The 21,974-nt window shown below is 32.6% G+C and overlaps 1 protein-coding gene across 1 annotated transcript in view; it reads right to left on the bottom strand.

Annotated features, from left to right (window-relative positions):
• Positions 1–21,974, bottom strand: part of LOC147066151 (neuroligin-4, X-linked-like) — a 379,113-nt gene that overhangs the window by 6,676 nt on the left and 350,463 nt on the right. Inside the window, exon 11 of the mRNA XM_085955728.1 lies at positions 13,856–14,007. Coding sequence (XP_085811854.1) covers positions 13,856–14,007 — 152 coding nt within the window. The remainder of the gene's footprint in view (positions 1–13,855; positions 14,008–21,974) is intronic.

The raw sequence follows: 21,974 nt of genomic DNA, 5'->3' as shown, positions 1-21,974 counted from the left end.
TAACAGTTAACTTGGACAGCATGTTAATTTATTTCAAGTACTTATATTTTTTTTATTAACTAAATGACTGAAAACAATTGTATATATTTGCGGTTGAATGGGAAACATAAAGATTAAGAGAAGATTTATTTATCTTATTCTCGTTCCATCTCCTATCAGAGATCAGCAACCATCAAGAAGATCATTGCTCTAGAATTTGCTACCCAGAACAGTTTAGTGGAGCTACACACTAATCACAGAGGTTCTGAAGCCACAAAATGCGACGTCGTCCTCTGCTACGTCAACTGTTGATCTTTCTTTGGATAACGAATTGGGAACTGGTGTACTAATGTTTTCTCATAATTTGGCCAAGGTACTATAGCTTTTGAAACTACGCAAAATTTCTCGGTCCTTTCTCGTTCGTTTGAGGATGTTAATACATGTCACCCGATCAGTCCAAAGAATTTCGAAGACGCATCTATACATCTATAATTATTTAGAAACCGTACACTATCTAGCTTAGTGTTCATACCTGCGTGCTATAGAAAAGGACTATGAGAGCATACAACCAAACCATATGCAATTTCAGATAGATCTGAAATTGAATATGGTTTGGTTGTATGCTCCTAACTGTAAATCCTAGCCTAGAGATTAGGATTTCGATTGCTGAGGAGGTAACTCATTAAGAGAAAAAATATTAATATTCATAAAAAGCACTTTAAAAGTGCATGTTATAGGTAATTTTACAGAGGAACAGCAGTTATAAATTTCACATTTAGCAGGGGGACAGACTTTAGTCCACAAACTGTATTTTGAAATAATATAATATTTTTGATTTAACTCAATAATTTCGTTCTATTTTTTTAAATCACGTTTATATATTTTTATTGATAACAATCCTAAAAATTGATTCGATTTTTAGACACACAAATAATGGAATTTGTTTCACCTTCTGGGTATGGTAGTAAACAAATTTAAAATCTCGAGAGATGGAGAAATGTGGGACGAACTAGAAAAAAATAATGTTAATGTTAAAAAATACGTTATTTTAAATAGTTACATAATATACATGAAAGTTTTTCACGTAAACGTAACGCGCATTCAATATTGGTAATATTTTAGGACATTCGGCTTCCATTATGCTTTTGCGATTGATGGCCAGAGTAATAATTTAATCCCAGCCTCAAATCAATTGCGACTGGCTATTACATTTTTATCTTATTAATCTGTCCGGTGGTTATATAAAAAACCAGGCAGAACACACCACATGCGGCTTTACTCGAAAGCTTGCGGTTAATTCGGATGTTTTCGTACGTTCTCGATAAACTTCGATCTAACTATCCTCGATCGGCTAGTAAATCGGGTTCTAAAATATGAATTATTCTTATCTGTCCACGACTCTAGGGAATGATCCAAAGTAATATTTCACGATCATGGCAGACGGTCAGAGCAGAAGATAGGCGTACGAATCTATCAATGTGATTTGAGCTAAATAAGGAAATGTTACTATACAAGTAGTGTTTCATTCCAAGAAAATGAGTGGGCTTTGCGAATAATGTTATACACAAGAAAGTTTCATGGACAACGTAGATATTCATATATTTCGCCGAATTTCTCACATATATTATTAAAAGTTAGGTAGACCTAGAATTGGCAAGTACATGTACAAAAGGAGATGAAACATTTTCGGATTTGATGATAGAAGTTTATCCCATTTAAAGTTTATATATATGTCTTTGTGTAATATTTTTTCTCACGTTTTTTCGCGAAGTAAAGTTTATCTCAAAGTTAGCTCGGCAATCAGACCGATAGCTCCACGAAGATGAACTTTTAGCTATATGAAAATGACACCTTAGTTTTCCACTGGGCAAAATTTCCTAGCAACGAATATATGGAGTTTAATTTTAATTGAGTTTCCTAGACTTTTGAGACTTGGAACGGCGTCAATCTTTCGTTTTAACTTCAGAGTTGTAAAGTAATACGCTTCTACCTCGTTTAAATTATATCATTTTGAGAATATAACATGTCATCGTAGGAAAGGGACATCAAATAAAATTAAGACTTTATATTAGTACCTATATATTATATTATGTAAGACTACACCATTAAAAGATATACTTTTATATTTAAACATCGCTTTATTATTTGACTAGCAAGATACGTAATTAAAATCATGGTGGAAAACGGCTTTTAGATGCTTTTTGAAAATATTTATGTAAGCTTACTACATCCGATATAATTTTATACACGTATACAGTGTACTTAATTTCAGGAATAATTAGGTACATATTTATTCTATTTTACGGAGATATTATGTAGGTTTTCCATTTAATTTAGTGGGGCAGTTTTTACCATAAATAATCTACTGCTATTACATTCAGAATTTAAAAAATCCAGATTTACAGCATTTATTTATACTAGCTATTTATAACATCAATCAGACGGATCTTCTGTGCATATATTAAAACATTTTTATTTCATTCATCTTTTCATCAGAAATAATAATAACTGTAGAATATAACATTTATAGCACATTTATGTGAATGTAATTAAATGATAAAATTAATTGAAAAATTTATACTTAATACAATATCTCAAATTGGTTTTGTCACCTTCTCAACTCCAAAATAATATACAACTATAGTTAATTTAGACATATTTACATAAAATGTCAATCCTATTGCAATTGGTCAATCAATAATATTAGCTCTATTTATAATTCAGTATAGATTTTGTAATACTTTTGTTTACGAGAAACGGATGTTAGATATTATGTAATTCGTGCGCAGTAGAAGCAATCGCAATCTGCGCAATTTCAAGGTTAAGTTGTTCCACTGTAGTTTTATAGTAACATCTATCAACATAAAACAGTACTAATGATTTCAGACGACAAGTACTCGTCATTAGAACGTCTCATATTACATTGTATTGAATTACAGTAAAGGTTTGATTAAAATAATTAAATCAAAGCTTTGAATCAAATAATTCACAAATAATCTGTCAATTGAATAATTGTCCCTCGCATACAATGTGTGTCTGCAATTTACATTATACTATCAAAATTTATCGTATCACGTAATATTAAAATGGATATAAAACAATAAACAATCATTAAAATAGTTCTGTGTTTCTTATTAAAATATCTATCCTTACACAATAATTTTTAACTTATTAGTTGGACATCATACCAAATTAAAATACTAAACAACTACAAATGGTGACCCCGACGTGATGTCATGAAGTAGATTAGTGCAGATCCTTGACTAATAATTCGAATATTTACAAGTTTAGAGTTAAAATAAATACTTTCATAAAACATAGACATGACAAAACGACATAATTATATATTTAAAGATTGACTAATCATTAAAAAAATGAAAAAAATATTTGTCTGTAAAAATTGAGTCTGTGAGATACTGTATGAGAAATATCTTAATCTTGGCTCATTAAACTGATGAGAATGGTGATCCCAACGGAAAGTGATGAATAACTACAGTTTAGTTACACCATGTGTTGATTTATCCTATCTGCACTCGAACACATATCCACTGGATTCGTGATAATGTTCTTTACTAAATGAGCCACGTTCGTCCTATCTAATTGCGACGAAATTAGTTAGTAGTTCATACAACTGAAACGCTAAATTGCGTTTATTTTAAAATCATAATTCTAAATTAATAATAATAAGTAATATTTTTTGATAGTATCGATTTTTAGATAAATTGTATGAAAATTAAAATAAAGGGTAATATTATTCGGTTAAATTGTAGTAGGTTAGAAGATTTAGTTTCTAGGTTTAATGGTTTTTTTATTTATTAAAATCGCGTACGACGGCGCGTCATTGTTCCCACACTACAATAATTATTTTTAGTTAACACTGTTCACATAAATACACTGTTTCTTATACGATGTTTATGGATTATTATTAATTAAATCGATGGTCTAATATTTACGCCTCGTATCTGACATTCAATATTTTTGGTAGGGAAGAGTTAAAATGTTAAACAAAAACTATTAAATGAAATTAAATATTACAAAAATATGATTAGTACATAGTATATTTTTTAAGGTAACCATATTTTTGTTTTTATGTAATATGATTTTAATCTGAATTGATGTTTCAATTCCTCTTATAGAAAATATTGAATGTTAGATACGAGGTGTCAATGTTAAAGTGTTTTAGGCAATTCAACAAATAAATGACAGATAACTGAGGCGGAGACGACCCACCGGCGCGGATTCTCAAGTTATCTCCCTATTTGGGGGGAAAAGATCTACTCGAACTGTCTTTATTTAAATAATATTATTTATTGCACTGGCGAGTGACTCTCAGTACGATTAGCTACTTTCTTTTATTCTTTGGGTTATGCGAGGCTAGATGTGGTGCATATTTGTAGAAAGTTTGCTGGCAGCTTCGATGAAGAATTACCGTTCTTTACGAAGATTATATTTTTTGACGTACTGTACATTGCATTGCATGAAGTCAGAATACATTACGATTTGGTTTTCTAAGTATTTTGGCATATGAAATATAAAAATAACAAACGATAGATTTTGATGATAATAATATCTCGGTTGGTAAAATAAATACACGGTTCATATTTACAAAGCTTGGCGGCTATTTATCAGCTAGGTTAAATTAAGTTTAGTCAAACCAACGCGTAGACCTAGGAAATACGATAACACTCCATTACTTAGGTGTCTGACTTTATACCCTTACATTGGCGATCATAAATCTTTCCGTAGTTTATTAGGCATCCACATGTTAACATCACGGCTACAAGCCACGCACCGTGTATTACCATTAAATTAAGGTGCTAAGCCAAAAAAGCGTAGGGGACATTTTGGCAAAATTTTGTAATAATTATATTGTTTATGAAGTCATATACTAAAAGAGGTACTGAATGAGTTGTTGCGAAACTATGTTACAACTATTTTTTAAATATTTTTTTTTATCTCTTATCCTCGTTAGCATAAATATATGTGGGTTCCGCATCCCCTTTGCACCTTGCTGAACTTGCCGGTAGAAGGTAGGGACAGTTGTGTCGCATCCCCTCAGAATCTTGTTGAACTTGCTGATCAAAAGGTTGCGTAGTTGGGGTTCGATCTGGGTTACCACTGTGGGAGTCTTCTGGGTATCGTAGGTCATGGTGTTCAAGATGACGATGAAGAAGTCGAAGATACCGAGCGTAAACAGTCAGTACAATAGTATGTTACAGTAGTTATGTTACAATACTCTTGATATAGATCCGAGGTCCGAATCTCGGCACAATGAGATGTTGTGCGAAGTGATATAGAGACTGAGATTCTAGCCGACCGTGAACTTATATTCGAGTGACATGTCCGATGAATTATTATTCGCTATTTATACATCAAAATAATATCTACCCATTATAATGTAGGACCTAACTAGGTATATTAATCGAGTCGGCTACTTACTGTTATTTGCGTCAATGGACGTCCGAGTAGCTGACTATTGTATAAAATATAGATATCGCGGAAATAGCTATTGTACTATAATTTTACACTGCAGAAATGCATATTATTAAATTAATTCCGGTAATACGGCATAAGCGTTGGACTATCATGCCGTGGGTCCCAGGTTCGAATCCTGGGTCTGGCAAGTACACATATTGTTTTTCAATATGTGTGTGAGTCAGGGTATGGACCTAATAGGTTGAGCAAGTGGCTGACATCCATTTCTCGTAAAAAAAAATCTGTTATTACAAACCTCTACTCTGTGGAGGCCCATATGATCCTATTAGGATCGGACATGGTTAAAAAAAAAAAAAAAAAATATATATATTTAATATCGCCGATCAATATGCTGACACGAATTGAGTTGGTATCACCATATATATATATATGAATATGAGACCAAAATTCATCTAAAAATATTATAAAATACGAAGGCACCATAATCTACTAGGACGTATTCGATTTGATTCGAATTCTAGCACAGATAATTTTTAAATTAAGGCAATTCGAAACAAATGAAATGAATTTTCTTGCCATGCCAATGAATTGATTATAAAACCCGCTGCACAGGTCGATTGTTATATAAATTTGCCAATTGATCAAATACTCGCATTCATTCTTGAGATTTTGATTATGTATACATTGTACCTACCGTTAACGGGGTAGATTTGCTCGAAATAGATCTGGATACAATACTAATATTATAAGGTGGTGATTTTAATGTTGATTTTACCCTATTCAAGAAGATTGTTTACGTATTATTTTGGTTATCGTACACCAATAAAATTGTTTTCTTTTTGGATGTGAATGGATGGAAATTGGAGAATAAGAATTCACATTATTTTATGTACTATAGCAAAATTACATTAGAACTTTTACCATGCATACAATAATTTAAAAGAAGTTTTACTTTTTTGAGTCTACGCACATATTTTTTTTTTTGTAGAAAAAAAATGTGAAAAATATTTTACGAAATCAATAAAGTTATTATTTAAAATTGATCTCCTTTGTTTTCACTTACACCCTTTTGGCTAGTGAATTTGAAATAATGCTACAATCGTAATATCTGATTGCGATTTGTAATGTCACAATGTGGTACGTGAGAAATAAAATCGATTATTATGTTAAGGGGTAACAGACAAGATATAATTATTTAGCTTTGAATAGTAATATGCCATTAATCAGTGGCGTAGCTATGAATATTTTCCCTTTATTAAAATTGTAGTAAGTACTTAGATGAAGTAGTCATAACTGACTCAACGATTGATGATTATCGTGAACAAGTTCATCATCATCCCGAATCATGTCGTTATCTGAAAGCGACGAAGATCAAACTCATGCAAAGTACTGCATACATGCATAGCAATACACATCTGCGGAGCTAGTGGTCTTGTTTATATTGCCGGCAAAGGTAACCTTTCGAGTGAAATTGAAATCTGACTGTGATGACCAAATGCTACAAGTCCAACGCACATGAAGTGTACTAATAGGTCGAACATAATGATGGTAATGTATCTAGGTACAAAAATATCGACTTTTTCACGTTTATTATCGATGTCTCCGCGAAATTTTAGGAGACCACGCTACAAACATTCGAGTTAATTAGGTGCCATATCTGTTTTCGGTGCCGAATGTGATCACGTAGAGGTACTTTACGTGGGTAGGACGTTTGCTCTGAATGCCACTCAGGAGTGCGACGCACCGTTGGGGCACAACAGCAGAAATCCCGTTGTCATAACCAAACTTCTCTCGCTCTCCAGCGATGCTACAAAAGCTGTCTACGTTCTACAAAAAAGTCTGAATCTACGTGTTGCAGAAGGCTCACATAGTCTTCTATCAAAGGTTGGCGACCAAGTTACGGGTTCATCTCTCTATCCTGGGTCAGTCGTATTAGATACCACACAATATAAACATCGAGGTACTTACAGAGGTTGTATAGCGAAGAGAATATTCTTACACATACCATTCCGCTGCCCTCTAGCTTTCTTGTATTATGAATTTAGTATATCGTAATTCGTATTAATGAAATAATGGCCTAAGTATACAGCGTTTGGATGTAATATAAGGTATTTTGACATATTAGCTCATCTTAAGACTTCGTCATTGGTAATGTGATCAACCCAGGATATGTTCATGATACGTAGATACAGCCTCCTTTAACGTCCCGTCTTCGATTCCATAGACTAGTATAGGTATATTATAGACGATAAATTTTAAGTAACCTACCAATTTCCCCCATCCTTTTCATTATCATGTTAGTAAAATCCGTATAAGTTCTTCCATTTTTATGCTTTTTATATTAAATACTAGCTGAAATACCCGGCTTCGCACAGGGTCGCTTCGTGGTTATATTTATCTTAGATATTTAAAAAATAATAAGAGGTAATTATTTTTTTAATATTAAAATATCTGTGTAATACAATATATCAATATGAAAATAATTCTAATAGGAGTAAAGGTCAAACAAAAGAACACTAAATTAAAATCGAATCCAAAATACGCAAACGATATTAATGTTATTAATATGCACTAACAAACCAAAATTGGATTAAACGAACTTTGTATTTTATATAATACTAATTTAGAAACCTTTGCAGGTGTGCGCACAACAACTTACAAAAATTTCATCGCAATCAGATGAATGGTATAAGAACGCATACGAATAGAAGAAGATAGAATAGATGAAAAAGAAGAAGAAATGGTTGCCTCAATTCAGAAACCTTGGCGGGCGTGAGCACAACACTTGATCAAAATTTCATTGCAATCAGATGAATGGTATAGGAACGCATACGAATAGAAGAATATAGAATATAAGAAGAAGATGGTTGTACTAATTCAGAAACCTTCGCGGGTGTTGGCACAATTACTGATGAAAGTTTCATTGCAATCGGATGAATGATATAGGGACCATACGAATAAAAGAAGAAATAATGAAGAAGAAGAAGAAGAAGAAGAAGAAGATGGTTGTACTAATTCAGAAACCTTTACGGGTGTTACCACAAAAACTGATAAAGGTTTCATCGCAATCGGATGAATGGAATAGGAACTCATAGAAATAGAAGAATATAGAATAGAAGAAGAAGATGGTTGTACTAATTCAGAAACCTTTGCGGGTGTTATCACAACAACTGACGAAGGTTTCATCGCAATCGGATGAATGGTATAGGAACCATACGAATAAAAGAAGATATAATGAAGAAGACGAAGAAAATGTTTGTACAAATTCATAAACCTTTGCGGGTGTTGGCACAACCACTGACGAAAGTTTCATCGCGATCGGATGAATGATATAGGGACCATACGAATAAAAGAAGAAATAATGAAGAAGAAGAAGAAGAAGAAGATGGTTGTACTAATTCAGAAACCTTTACGGGTGTTACCACAAAAACTGATGAAGGTTTCATCGCAATCGGATGAATGATATAGGAACCATACGAATAAAAGAATACATATATAATTAAGAAGAAGAAGAAGATGGTTGTACAAATTCAGAAACCTTCGCGGGTGTTGGCACAACCACTGACGATCGGAATCGGATGAATGATATAGGGACCATACGAATAAAAGAAGATATAATGAAGAAGAAGAAGAAGAAGAAGATGGTTGTACTAATTCAGAAACCTTTACGGGTGTTACCACAACAACTTATGAAGGTTTCATAGCAATCGGATGAATGATATAGGAACCATACGAATAAAAGAAGATAGAATGAAGAAAAAGAAGAAGATGGTTGTACTAATTCAGAAACCTTTACGGGTGTTACCACAACAACCGATGAAAGTTTCATCGCAATCGAATGAATGGTATAGGAACAATACGAATAAAAGAAGATAGAATGAAGAAGAAGAAGAAAATAATGATTTTTCTAATTTAGAAACCTTCATGGGTGTGCATACAACCACTTACCAAAATTTCATCGCAATCGGATGAATGGTATAGGAACCATACGAATAAAAGAAACTAGAATGAAGAAGAAGAAGAAGATGATGATTTTTCTAATTCAGAAACCTTCATGGGTATGCATACAACCACTTACCAAAATTTCATCGCAATCGGATGAATGGTATAGGAACGCATACGGGACAGACACACAGACAGACAGACATACAGACAGACAGACATTCATTTTTATATATTAGTATAGCCTATACTCTTCGCAAAAGTGCAAGCAATAAGTTGACAAAGTTTTATTGCAATCGGATGAACGGTATGGCAGTGCATTCAAAGCGAACAAACAAACAAACAAACCCACAAACAAATATTATTTTTTATATATTAAGATTTCATAACTGAAATAATAAAAATGATATATAATTTTATTATAAAATAATAATATATGCCGAAAGAAGGATGGCGAATTATGTACTTTATTACTAATTTAATGTAAAACCTACATCGTGAATCACTCATGGGGCACAATTAAACGGTTTTAAATTCTGTACGTATTTGTATTATCCAAATTATGCTTTGTATTGATAATCTGTAATGGTATTGGTAATTGATATCCATTACCTATATTAAGACGGTACTTCAGTGAAACGGAAAATAATTTTCAACTTAGGTGCAACGAAATTTTGGACTCGCTGGCAATTCCGATTGCTCTCCGGAGCGAACCGTCGAGCTGTGAACACGTCAATTTATTTCGTGATGGCGACGGGGGTATTAATTCTTAAATCGTGTAAAGATGACTAAAAAACGTTACCCATTTACTTGAAAAACAAAACATGTCAATGAATATATTAGTATTGTTACTAATAGAACAATAAACAGAACATTAAATGGACGCATGTTGGATTTATATGACAAATTATATTTCTTTCGGTACGCGTCATTTGCACAATCCGCGCATCGCCTAGCCATGATCTTTTTAGACCATGACTCAACTGAGCTATAGCCTTAAGTATTTCATTCATTAATAGCAAAATATATTCGACTGAAATTTTGGGCCACTTGACCGTCTGATCTCTGATGTTTTTTGCTATGAGGTAAATAATACGCCACTGCAATTTATCGATAATACAATATTATAAATTAACTCGTATGTGGAATTAAGAACATGTGCCAACAAGAGATCATAATATTATCTGGAATTGTATTATATTGTCTGTACCGATGTTCTGTTCTTTCGTTCTAATATTAAGATTAGGGACACCCTAAGGGTTGTGCTTCAGATAGTAAGTAGGTATACGTCTACAAACATCGTCATATGATATAAATGTGGAGATTTTGTTAAGAGCATACTTCAGCGAAACGGCAAATAATTTTCAATTATAGGTACGACGAAATTTCGGACTCGCTGCCAATCGGAGAGTGAAAGTCGAGCTGTGAACACGTTAATTTGTTTTGTGATGGTGCCGGTGGAATTAATTCTTAAATCGTGTAAAGATGACTAAAAAACGTTACCCATTTACTTGAAAAAGAAAACATGTCAATGAATATATTATTATTAATAGAACAATAAACGTAACATGGACATAGACAGGAAGCATGTTGAATTTTTATGACAAATTATGTTTTGTTCTGCACGCGTCGTTTGCACAATCTTCGCGTCGCGTAGTCACGATCGTTTTAGACCGTGCCCCAGCTCAATTATAGCCTTAAATATATGAATAGTGATGTAAACAAAAATAGTGGGAACTGAAATACTTAACGGGTGTGGAGTAACAGGCGACCGATCTCGAGTATGGAAGAATATGGGAGAAATTAGTTTTTGTTTATTGTCGCATCAAATAGAACTATTTGATTGACCTACAACTAGGGCCTTCAAAAAAGTATATATCATTTTGACATTTTGTAGTTTTCTTTCGATAATATATCATTATCGATAATTTTTCTTTCGATATGACTACTCTACCTACAACACACTATATAATAATACATAAACAATATAGAACTTTATTAACAATATATTTATATGAAAACTATCTGTACTGAATTATACTATAAGCAGGCTTGAAATTATTTAAGCTAGTTGATACATATTTGAAAGTTTGTTTTATAAAGTTGTTATACGTTAAATTAGGGAGAGGAAATTTTCCGGTCCAAGGATGTTGGACAGGCAACACATGTGGTGTAAATATCTGTCGTCGGGGGATGTTGCTCGCTAAATGTAAACAATATTTCGATCAAATTGGCTGTCAATGGCAGCATCGGATTTGCTGGAGAATTATAAACAATAATATATTCTCATATTATGTAGATTGTAGACTATTTGTCAGCATGTAATATTATAATATTACTAACGAGTCTTCTCTACGCCTAGATCACAGAGGCGTATGAAACAGTTGTTTCTCTCGAATATTTGTTGAAGATTGCGAAAATAATATGTTTTTTACATTTATTCAAAATTTATGATTCCGATATTAGAATAAGTTAAATTAGCATCTAAATAGTATTTGTTTAACTAATATAACTTTTTACAACGTTTTTATTAGCTCGTATTATTATTTGTCCGGTGGTTGTTTATCCGGTATAAATCTTGCAATCGACTTTTAACTAACTTACCGACTAGCTAGACATTTGAAACTTTTAGAATATACCAGAACACGATGCCAATGCATTATTTTAATACTTTTAGCCATCTTTAAGTATAATTGAATTCATTTTCAGTTAATTCTGTTTTGTATTAAAAGTTATTTCGGAAGAAATCCGTAATCCAATCCACTATTATCGGTTGCTAAGGTTGCTTGGTGGTCTTAGCAACGAAATTATTAATATATTCGTGCGTTACTATGGAAATCAAAATGACATTTCAGTATGCAGTATTTCTATATTTGTTTGTTTTTTATTTACTTCATATCACGTACAAGTTTGAGCATATTGAGCATAATAATTCAACAGAAAATTTAAAAACGTTGTAAATAAAAAGTTATTTTTTTTCTTGTAATTATTAAAGACTGATATTAATGATATAATATCTCATTTGTTAAATCCATTAAATTCCCAAATCCCAATACGTTGCCGTTGTTTACCCAGTATTGACGATTTTACACCTCTTGAATGTAGTATTATTATTAATTATTATCTAATGATCTATTATTAGGGTTTTGAAGATGTATACGTCTATTGATTGTCTTATTATTCGTGATAGGTGTGTTTTACAAACACTTCAACTATTCATATGTAGGTGATCAATTTTTTCCTACTTAATTGTATTAATACCCGTATATCATATAAGTTATAACTAGGGACTCCAATCCCGGGATCCCGAGCTATTTTCGATACCTATGAATCCCGGGATTGATAAACATAATCCCGAAACTTTCGGGATTTATTTTTTTATCAATTTTTATGGAAAATAAAATAAAAACGAAAATATAACAGAAAAAATACTTTTAATAACAAATAACTACATTCTAAATAAACTGAGTTTGAATGAAGTTTGATTTATACCCATGTGGAAGTTGCCGATTCATTTTATTTTTTCACATAAATTAATAAAAATGAGAAAGATTGGAAAAAAAAATGCTTCGCACTATTAACAAAGTAATTCCACCATGATCTCATACGTTTTACGGCAGTTTCATATTTGGCTGACTAATTAGATTTATGAAGCGGAAAGACCATAAGTATACCATGATTTGCTTTACTATTTTAAATTTCGCTAACCCATTCATTAAGTCTCTACTATCAGAAACAGGAATCTCATATTAAATTCACATTATTATTTATATTACAATATTATTTACTCCATTAAACTTATGTATTTCCAAGATTGAACGTATAAAATATTAACAATAAATGTCTTAAATAGTATAAATTATACAAGATTTATTTTTGACCGATTTTATCAATGTTATTTGTGAATATAATTTTTTTATATTAACAATGGAAAAAAATGCCAATCCCGGGACCAGTCCCGGGATCCCGGGATCAGAATTTTGGCTCGGGATTGGCTTCCCTAGTTATAACTATATAACTGTATTCGTTGTAAGTGCGTATTTACCATTTGATGAGTGCAAATAGTGCTTGAAGATGCCGAAAGGCGAACCTCGGGTTGCAAAAAACGACTCAAATGGAATTAATAGTACAAATCTTGAATCAACTAGAATTTAAATTCAAATTACGTCAAGTACCCTCGATCGATAGTATTAATATTATAGATAGTATCACAGTCAGGTCAGGAAACATTCACTCTTTTCAGTTATCACTTTATTATTATCGTTATTTGATTATATATTTTTAATTGGCTCAACAATTCGATGCGGACTCTGGTCGCATAAGAAGAGATTTCTTAAAGACATATCACGTTAACAATATATAAGGTAATATATTTAATTTTTTCAGTAAGTATTATTTACCACTGCACACTATTTTAAAATACATCAACCCGTACCTTGTATTTAAGTATGCCGACTAGAATTAGATGGTTAGTAAATAGTTTTCCTATCACACTTACCCAGTCTTTGCAAAGTTGGTGATGTACTGAATGAGGACTTTTGAGATGGCTTGATCCTGCGTAGTGTAGTTGTGAGGAAAGAAAGGCTGCCCGCCGACCAGTGGAAGTCCAAAGCAGTACGGAATATCTTCTCCATGGACCGAACCAGTTCTCTAAAAACGAAAAGAAAAATAATACTGATTATTGTAATTTTTAGAATTAGGGATGTATCTTAATTAAAAATGTTTTTTATTTAAAATACATAATTTTACAACAATTCAGAAATTAACATATTATTCGTAAAACATCCTACAAAACTAGTTGGAATTCACTTCTTGTGAGCATTTTTATGCATTAAAAATGAGCTATCAATCAGTGTATGGTTAATGTGATTAAGTGGTAATAGCTACGTTATTTTTTTTTTTTTTAGAATTATTAATAACCATGTCCTTGCTTTTTCGTACAAGGTGGTTGTTAGTAATTTTGAACAGTCACAAACACCCAGGCTTTGAGAAAAACACATACATGTTTTTGTCATCACCGGGAATCGAACCCTGGAACCCTCGGGTGGAAGGCGAGCGCCTTACCAACTGCACCACGAGAGCCGCCAATAGCTACGTTATTGTATTATGTGTTTTGAATTCCGCCAAAGAAAAGTAAGTAATTGAAGTTGAGCATACAGTAAACATATAACATCACTGCGAGATTCTGTAGTTTTGACATAAAACAAGACATATCCATAGGCAGAGAAGGATACGAGAGAGGCGGTCCTCGTAGTCCTGTGCGGAATGCACTGGCTTCTAATCCGGGGACGATTTTCGGTAAAGTCCCAATACATTTATGTATTTTTTTCAAAATCTGGGTATTTATGTGATTGTTTCACTTCCACTAATGCAATACCATGTTTCAATACATGACTGCTATTGGGCCGCATGACATGTTATAGTGTTAAAAAAAATTATTATAATTATTCTATTTACGTATATTTTCTAGGTTATGATATACTATTTTGTACAAGACAGAGAAACCGATGCAACATGCTTGCTGTAAGTAAAGTTAACAATAGAAATCCTAACAGTAATCACATGTGTCTTGCTCGATTCCAGCGATTGCGATTACCTGAGTTCATAGTTAATTAATAGTTTCACTACTTATAACATAATTTAAAACTGGCATCATTTTAATTATAGCGTCTCCGATCTTTTACTAGTAAATTATTAATGTTTAACTAAATCAAATAATATATTATTACATACATGAATTATTAAAAGTTTCAGTAATAATAATAATAATATACAGCTTTTCAATTTACCTAATCCCGACTTGTTTTCATCACTTTAGAACTTTTATAAATTTAACTATTGAAAGGGTTTTTGGCGCTAATTAATTATTACTGTGGGTAGAGCTTTGACTGAATTTTAGCGATTATTAATGTGTAGATGTTAAAGCCCCATGATTGGTTGAAATCGACATTCATCACTCTACCAAAAAAGGCGAATGCAAAGGAGTGCAGCGAGTTTAGAACAATAAGTTTGATGAGCCACATGTTAAAAGTTTTATTAAAAATCATCCATAATAGGATTTTTCGAAAATGCGAAGAAGACATGGACGACACACAATTTGGGTTCAGAAGTGGTTTGAGCACTCGCGAAGCACTTTTCAGCTTGAATGTTCTAGTGCAAAGATGCCTAGATGTTAATGTTGATGTTTATATGTGTTTCATTGATTACGAGAAAGCATTCGATACTGTTAGGCATCCTAAACTTCTCGAACTCTTACAGGAGAAAGGCATCGATGTAAGAGACATTCAACTGATAGCTAACTTATATTGGAATCAAACAGCGAATATTAAGATTGAAAACAAAATCAGTGGAGAGGTAAAAATTCGTCGCGGTGTAAGACAGGGGTGTATATTGTTACCTTTGCTATTTAAGATGTACTCCGAAGCTATTTTCAAGAAAGTCTTATAAGGTAAATCGGTGGGTATTATGGTTAATGGCAAACATATTAACAATAAACGATATGCCGATGATACTGTGCTGATTGCTGATAGTTTAAAGAGTTTACATCAACTGGTAGAAAGGGTTAATGAGGTCAGTAATTCTTATGGTTTAAAAATGAACCTCAAGAAAACAAAACTATTACTAGTATCAAAAAACAGCGACACCAGACACCAACACAAATTTTGTCATTAACAGCGAACCAATCGAACGTGTGACCCATTATAAATATTTAGGTACATGGGTCAATGAGAAATGGGACCAGTCTCAGGAAATAAAAACTAGAATTGAGATCGCAAGGAGCGCCTTTCTCAAAATGAGACACCTCCTTAGCAATCGAGATTTTAACCTAGGTCTGAGACTGCGTATGTTACGTTGTTATGTGCTTTCAATTCTTTTCTATGGTATGGAAGTATGGACGCTAAACCAAGAGATGTCACGGAAACTTGAAGCTTTCGAGATGTGGCTGTATAGACGCATCCTCAAAATTCCGTGGACTGACCGGGTGACAAATGTTGAAGTTCTCAATCGAATGGGGAAGGACCGAGAAGTTCTACATAGTATCAAAACCAGGAAACTACAATACCTCGGCCACATTATGAGAGGACAAAAATACAGCATTCCCCAACTTGTCATTCAAGGAAAGATCAATGGGAAGCGTAGCAGAGGACGACGCCGCATTTCGTGGCTTAAGAACCTCCGTGATTGGTACGAGTGCAGCTCCACCAAACTGTTCCGGGTAGCAGACGACAAAGATAAGATCGCCTTGATGGTGGCTGACCTCCGCTAGGGGATGGCACAATAAGAAGAAGATGTTAAAGCAAGCTAAGAAATTTTTCTACGTTACAAGATGATGATATAAGATGGTTAAATGTAGTACATATATATGTACGATATCGATGGTGCAGATCACAAACCTTATATGTCAAATTTTATGATTTTGACTTTATGGTATCAAAAAATCAACAAAAAATTAACGGATCTGTTGAACTTTACCTCCTATGTCAAAGAGAAATATAGCCTAGTTTATTGATCTTTTAATTAAAACTCCTATGCCATATTCATCATATTATGCTGCAAATAAATCAGTTTTAACCTTCCCCTGTAAAATCGTATTTTTTGACTAAGGAGGTTTGTGATCTGCATCATCGATATGCTATATGTATGAAAAAAATGCTTTATTCTATATGCAACAAAGATTTTCCAAGTTGAATGACATTCACGTGATAATTTTCATTTAATCACGAGCAGATTGTATTGGATTCCATAAAAGAGAAGCGAAATTCTAATAATACAAATTGAAAAAAAAGGAAAACAGAATTATGAGAGAGCGGAAAAAAAGGTTTCGGAGTTTTGTATAATTTCTGTGTTGTTAAAAATAATGCCTAATCGATATTCAGATTTAGCCGGCAGTGAAAAATCTCCATTGCAAAACGACTCGTCGCGAATAACAGAGCGACTAAGTGAGAGAAAAATGCCAAAGCGACGCCATTTTATTTTCTACAAACTGCGCGGTAATTTCCCATTACGGCTAAATGGCTCTATAAATTAAGATTGGATAAGTCCACTTTCCATTACAATATCAGAATTCGGCGACAGTGCGCATCTTTTGGCATTTGACCTGCTGGTTGGATATACGCATTCTCCATAATAATGAATGCGTCTGCCCACGTATAAAAAGTAATGGTATGGCCAATAAACGATGCATAATATTGTATACCATTTTGTATTGTGTATACATATGTAAACTATAAAACTTTGATGCTAAATATCGGTTTTACCTATCTAAGGCATGTTTACAATTGACAAAAAGATACCTAGATAATATAATATTAAGCTTAGAATCTAAGAGATGTGAACTCCGGATCGCCATGGTCGATATATTAATATAAAGGAACCTAATTTCTTAGTAAGTTTTTATAAATTCTAATGCTGTTTTAAATTTGTATACGTAACGTTTATTTCGTACGTATATAATATAATATTATGTATTTTATAAATTTAGTTATTTTAGAAATAAATTTAAGATAACAATATCGTCCACTGTGATTGTGAATGAAAATAATGTGCATATTATTTAATACAAAAAATAAATATTTCTGTTATAGCTTTTCCATAGTAGGTACCTGCTTACAGTGGCGCACCCAGGATTTAATATTGGGGGGGGGGGTTTGGTTAATATTGTTAGAAATTAAAATCTAAGATTTTTTTCTAAAAAGGGTGCTGGAGAATTATTAAAAATCATTTTTTGCCGTGTTTTTATTTGTCTAAGCCCAAAGGTATAGTTTATTGGCTTTCAATTTCAATGTTTAAAATCATTCTGATAATTTTCATGTTTGGGGGGTGCCTTGCCCCCCCCCTGGGTGCGCCACTGCGGCTGCTTAGGTATGACAATATATCTTTGTAATACTAGTACTATCGACTGAAGGTACTTGATGGAATTTGAATTTAAATTCTAATGGATTCAAGCTACCTACTTTATTGTATTGATTTATTATATAAGCTGGAGTAAAGATAGTTCATTGTCAGTGTGTGTTTGCCTTTGGTGAGTGTACACGGCGCCTGAAGATGCCGAAAGGCGAAACCCGGGTCGCAAAAAACGACTTAAATGAAATAGTACAGAGCTTGAATCCATTAGATTTTATATATCTTTGTGAAAAATATGCGAATCTACCACCGACACAGGAAGATAGTCAATATTATGATCTGTCAGGCCAACCCGGAAATAGCGACTTAAGCAGTGGAAGATTTGTGACAAAAGACTTTTTTTCAACAATTAGCCAAATATTAAATTATACATACTTAACAACAATTAACATTGTTTTTTTTGTTTTAATAATGAATTTTTAATATGTATTTCAATGAATTCTATTGCCGAATATTGTACGGATTAGAGATTAATATACATGTTATAAACACAACACAGAAAGACACCTGAAAAATCTCATACGATCGATCAATTCAACAGGTTTTAAATTTAGGTAATACTTGGAATCTTAATATGAGTTGTTCATTATGTGCAAAAAAAATATGTTTAACTAAATACTTAGTCGAATTTGCGATTAGTCGACCTACTGTGATTTTTTCTGATCCAAGATATAAACTTTATAATAATTGTGCAAGCAAAAAAGATATAATCTATTTTTAAATGAATATTAATGTTTAAAGAAATTATTATTCATTTAACATAACTAAGTCAAGAAAGTTACTTACAGCAACATTTACTAATATTAAATTCCTATCAAGAAGTAAAAGGAAATGTCACAAAAAGAATATTAAAAAATGTCAAAGCCATTACGAATATTAAAAAAATGCATACCATACCACCAATGCAATGCCATGTTTTAATAATTATTACTTGTTTTGCCTTGAAGAAATAAAGCTGTCGCACGGAGTAATAGTAGTTAGTTGTCTGTGGCATAAATTAATAGACACTTAATATTCTAGATCGGCAAGAGTGCTTTTAAAATACACTAAGAGATTAAATGTCCGAGAATAACGTAACAAAACGTCCCAAAAGACAACACAAAGCTGAGCAACGATTTTCGTTAAGCGTCACCACGGTGACCAAAAGTTTGATATATTTATCAAATATTATTTCTAAGTAAGTGTTTCACAAATAAGAAATAATAAGTATGATTTTTTTAGAACAAGAGTATTTTAAATTATTGGTGAATAAATAATTGAAAAAACTTAAATAAAATATGCGTCAAATACAGAGGGAATGGGATAACTGGGCACCAGAACAATAATTGGGCGCCGCAATGTCGAATGAAATAAAATAGACGTTCGTTACGTATACAGAAAGTAGACGATGAATTTTAATCGGTTTTTATCTACTACTTAAATTACTGAATTTTAATTCATTTTGATCTTAACAAAAGTTTTTTTGTTGCGTATTGAGAATTATCATAGAGGCTTTATATCTCTTCTCTTCTCGTTGGAACTTAAACATATGCACAATTAAATCATTATTTACATGTGTATGTTATTTAAATTGTCACTTAGTATTAAATAAGAATATATTAATTTAAATATAAATACTAATATTTAATGTATATTTTAAAGGTACCCATTATTCATGAACATTTATTTATTTTCGAATTTCATTCGATTGCGTGGCGCCCAGTTGTCGCGGCCCCAAATCGTCCTAGACCCAAATAGATTAGGTCATTATATTATATTACCCTAGACTGGTAGTTAGTTTGTACTCTAAGCCTGGTCTCAAATTTAAAATTGTCTCATTGGACAGTGACGTCTCGTGGTTGGCAGAAACAAATGAAAAAGCGTTTCCACTGTAAAGGCTCGAAGACATTGAGCGAGTTTACAAGCCAGTAGTCGGCGAGTCAGCTAGTGCCATAGTGATGATGACACACAAAACTTTCCACTCACTCAGAAGCCAACAAGCTAGCGAGTTGAAACCGTTTGTTGTTTCTCTAATTTGCGGAGACGGATGCGTAAATAAAAGTTCATTGGGATTTACGCCAGACTCCAATATTGAAAGGGTACATAAGATATACTTTATGTATCTTAAAGGTCATTTTTGGTGCTATTTGACAGGACGTATTGATTAGTTCGTTTTTTACAGGTTCGCCACTATCGCTCTACTGCGCAGACGCAGATCGGCACACACGCCAGTGAGTAGCGAGTAAAGTAGCCCGGCTTTCAACTTTTCTCGTAGATTGTTAGCTAGTTAAATGGTGACACTGTGCGAGTCTACTAGCATATAGTAAATTCGCCGGCTTGTAGTTTGTAAACTCGCTCAATGTCATCGAGCCTTTAGATAGAATTTGTCCAGTGTTTGTCCATTCGCCAAACATGTAGGTATATGAATCCTATTATTATCACTATCCGAGTATAAAGTCATGGATATGGCTAATTTACATTATGTTGTTTTTGTTTGATGCATATCGGATTGTGAATCTGATGAAAAAAATGTGATCTGGCAATGCTCTCAAAAAAAGTATTCAGTCATGGTTTTACTCTTTACAATCTCGTTACGTTATTAAAATAGAATAGAACTATGACAAATAGAGAGCCAAAAAACTTTCAATTTATAATAGGTTTAATGAAAAAGCATATTTGGACACCCTAATGAGAATAGACCAAGAAGGAAACTTGCAATGTATGTAAAATTTAACGTCTTAGCGGATCCTACCATTTCTCTCGACTTTTATTCAGTCTAGTCAGCTGATTTTGAACAGTAGACGATTATTACTTTTTGGATATTAATTTATTCAAGAAATTCTGATGATGGGTAAGAATTTTAAATTAAAATTTGTTGTATATGTTAGCGATATCTATTGAAACAGTATTGCTTTGATAATGGATTAAAATTTCAGAATTTTGACTCATTGACAGCAGATGTTTCGGACGACAAATCCACCTTCAAAATCACGCATAGCTGAATAATGTTTAACATCAAAACAAAAAAAAATTAATCCTACAACGTTTGTCGAATATGGAGTCGGAGACAAACTCATGTCTTTATCTACTGCAAGGTTTTTTTTACCATTATTCAAAATTTAATATTAAAATACCTATTAACAAACACGAATAATTCATAAAATAAAGTGTCTTTTGAGTATTTAAAATATTTTATGATATTGCTATTAAAAAGGTTGATGTCATACATTGATTAGATTATTTATGGATTTTATTTCAATTTGTTTACTACATAGGGTTAAATTTATATCTTTTAGGTATCACTTAGCCTTTATACGTTTTACGTATATTAAAATGTTGAAACTATCTTAAGAGTTGTAATTTTTTTTTTTTTTTTTTTTAGAATTATTAATAACCATATCCTTGCTTTTTCGTACAAGGTGGTTTGTTAGTAATTTTGAACAATCACAAACACCCAGGCTTTGAGAAAAACACATAAATGTTTTTGTCATGACCGGGAATCGAACCCAGGAACTCTCGGGTGGAAGGCGAGCGCCTTACCCACTGCACCACGAGAGCCGTTGTAAATAATCTTGAATCTAGATCATTATCTCAGTTAGTCATTTTGTTTCTAGCAATATCTACATTTATATTGAAATCTTTTAAAGTATTTCAAGATTTTAATTTAGAATACTAAACTTAATGATGTAGAAAATTATAACAACTAAATAATTTTGCTAGAAGTGCTTAATATG

The sequence above is a fragment of the Rhyacophila brunnea genome, unplaced genomic scaffold (genome assembly GCF_057557595.1).
Source record: "Rhyacophila brunnea isolate RB1 unplaced genomic scaffold, BYU_Rbru_1.0 scaffold_5, whole genome shotgun sequence".
Lineage (NCBI taxonomy): Eukaryota > Metazoa > Arthropoda > Insecta > Trichoptera > Rhyacophilidae > Rhyacophila > Rhyacophila brunnea.
This window is presented reverse-complemented; position numbering and strand designations above follow the sequence as displayed.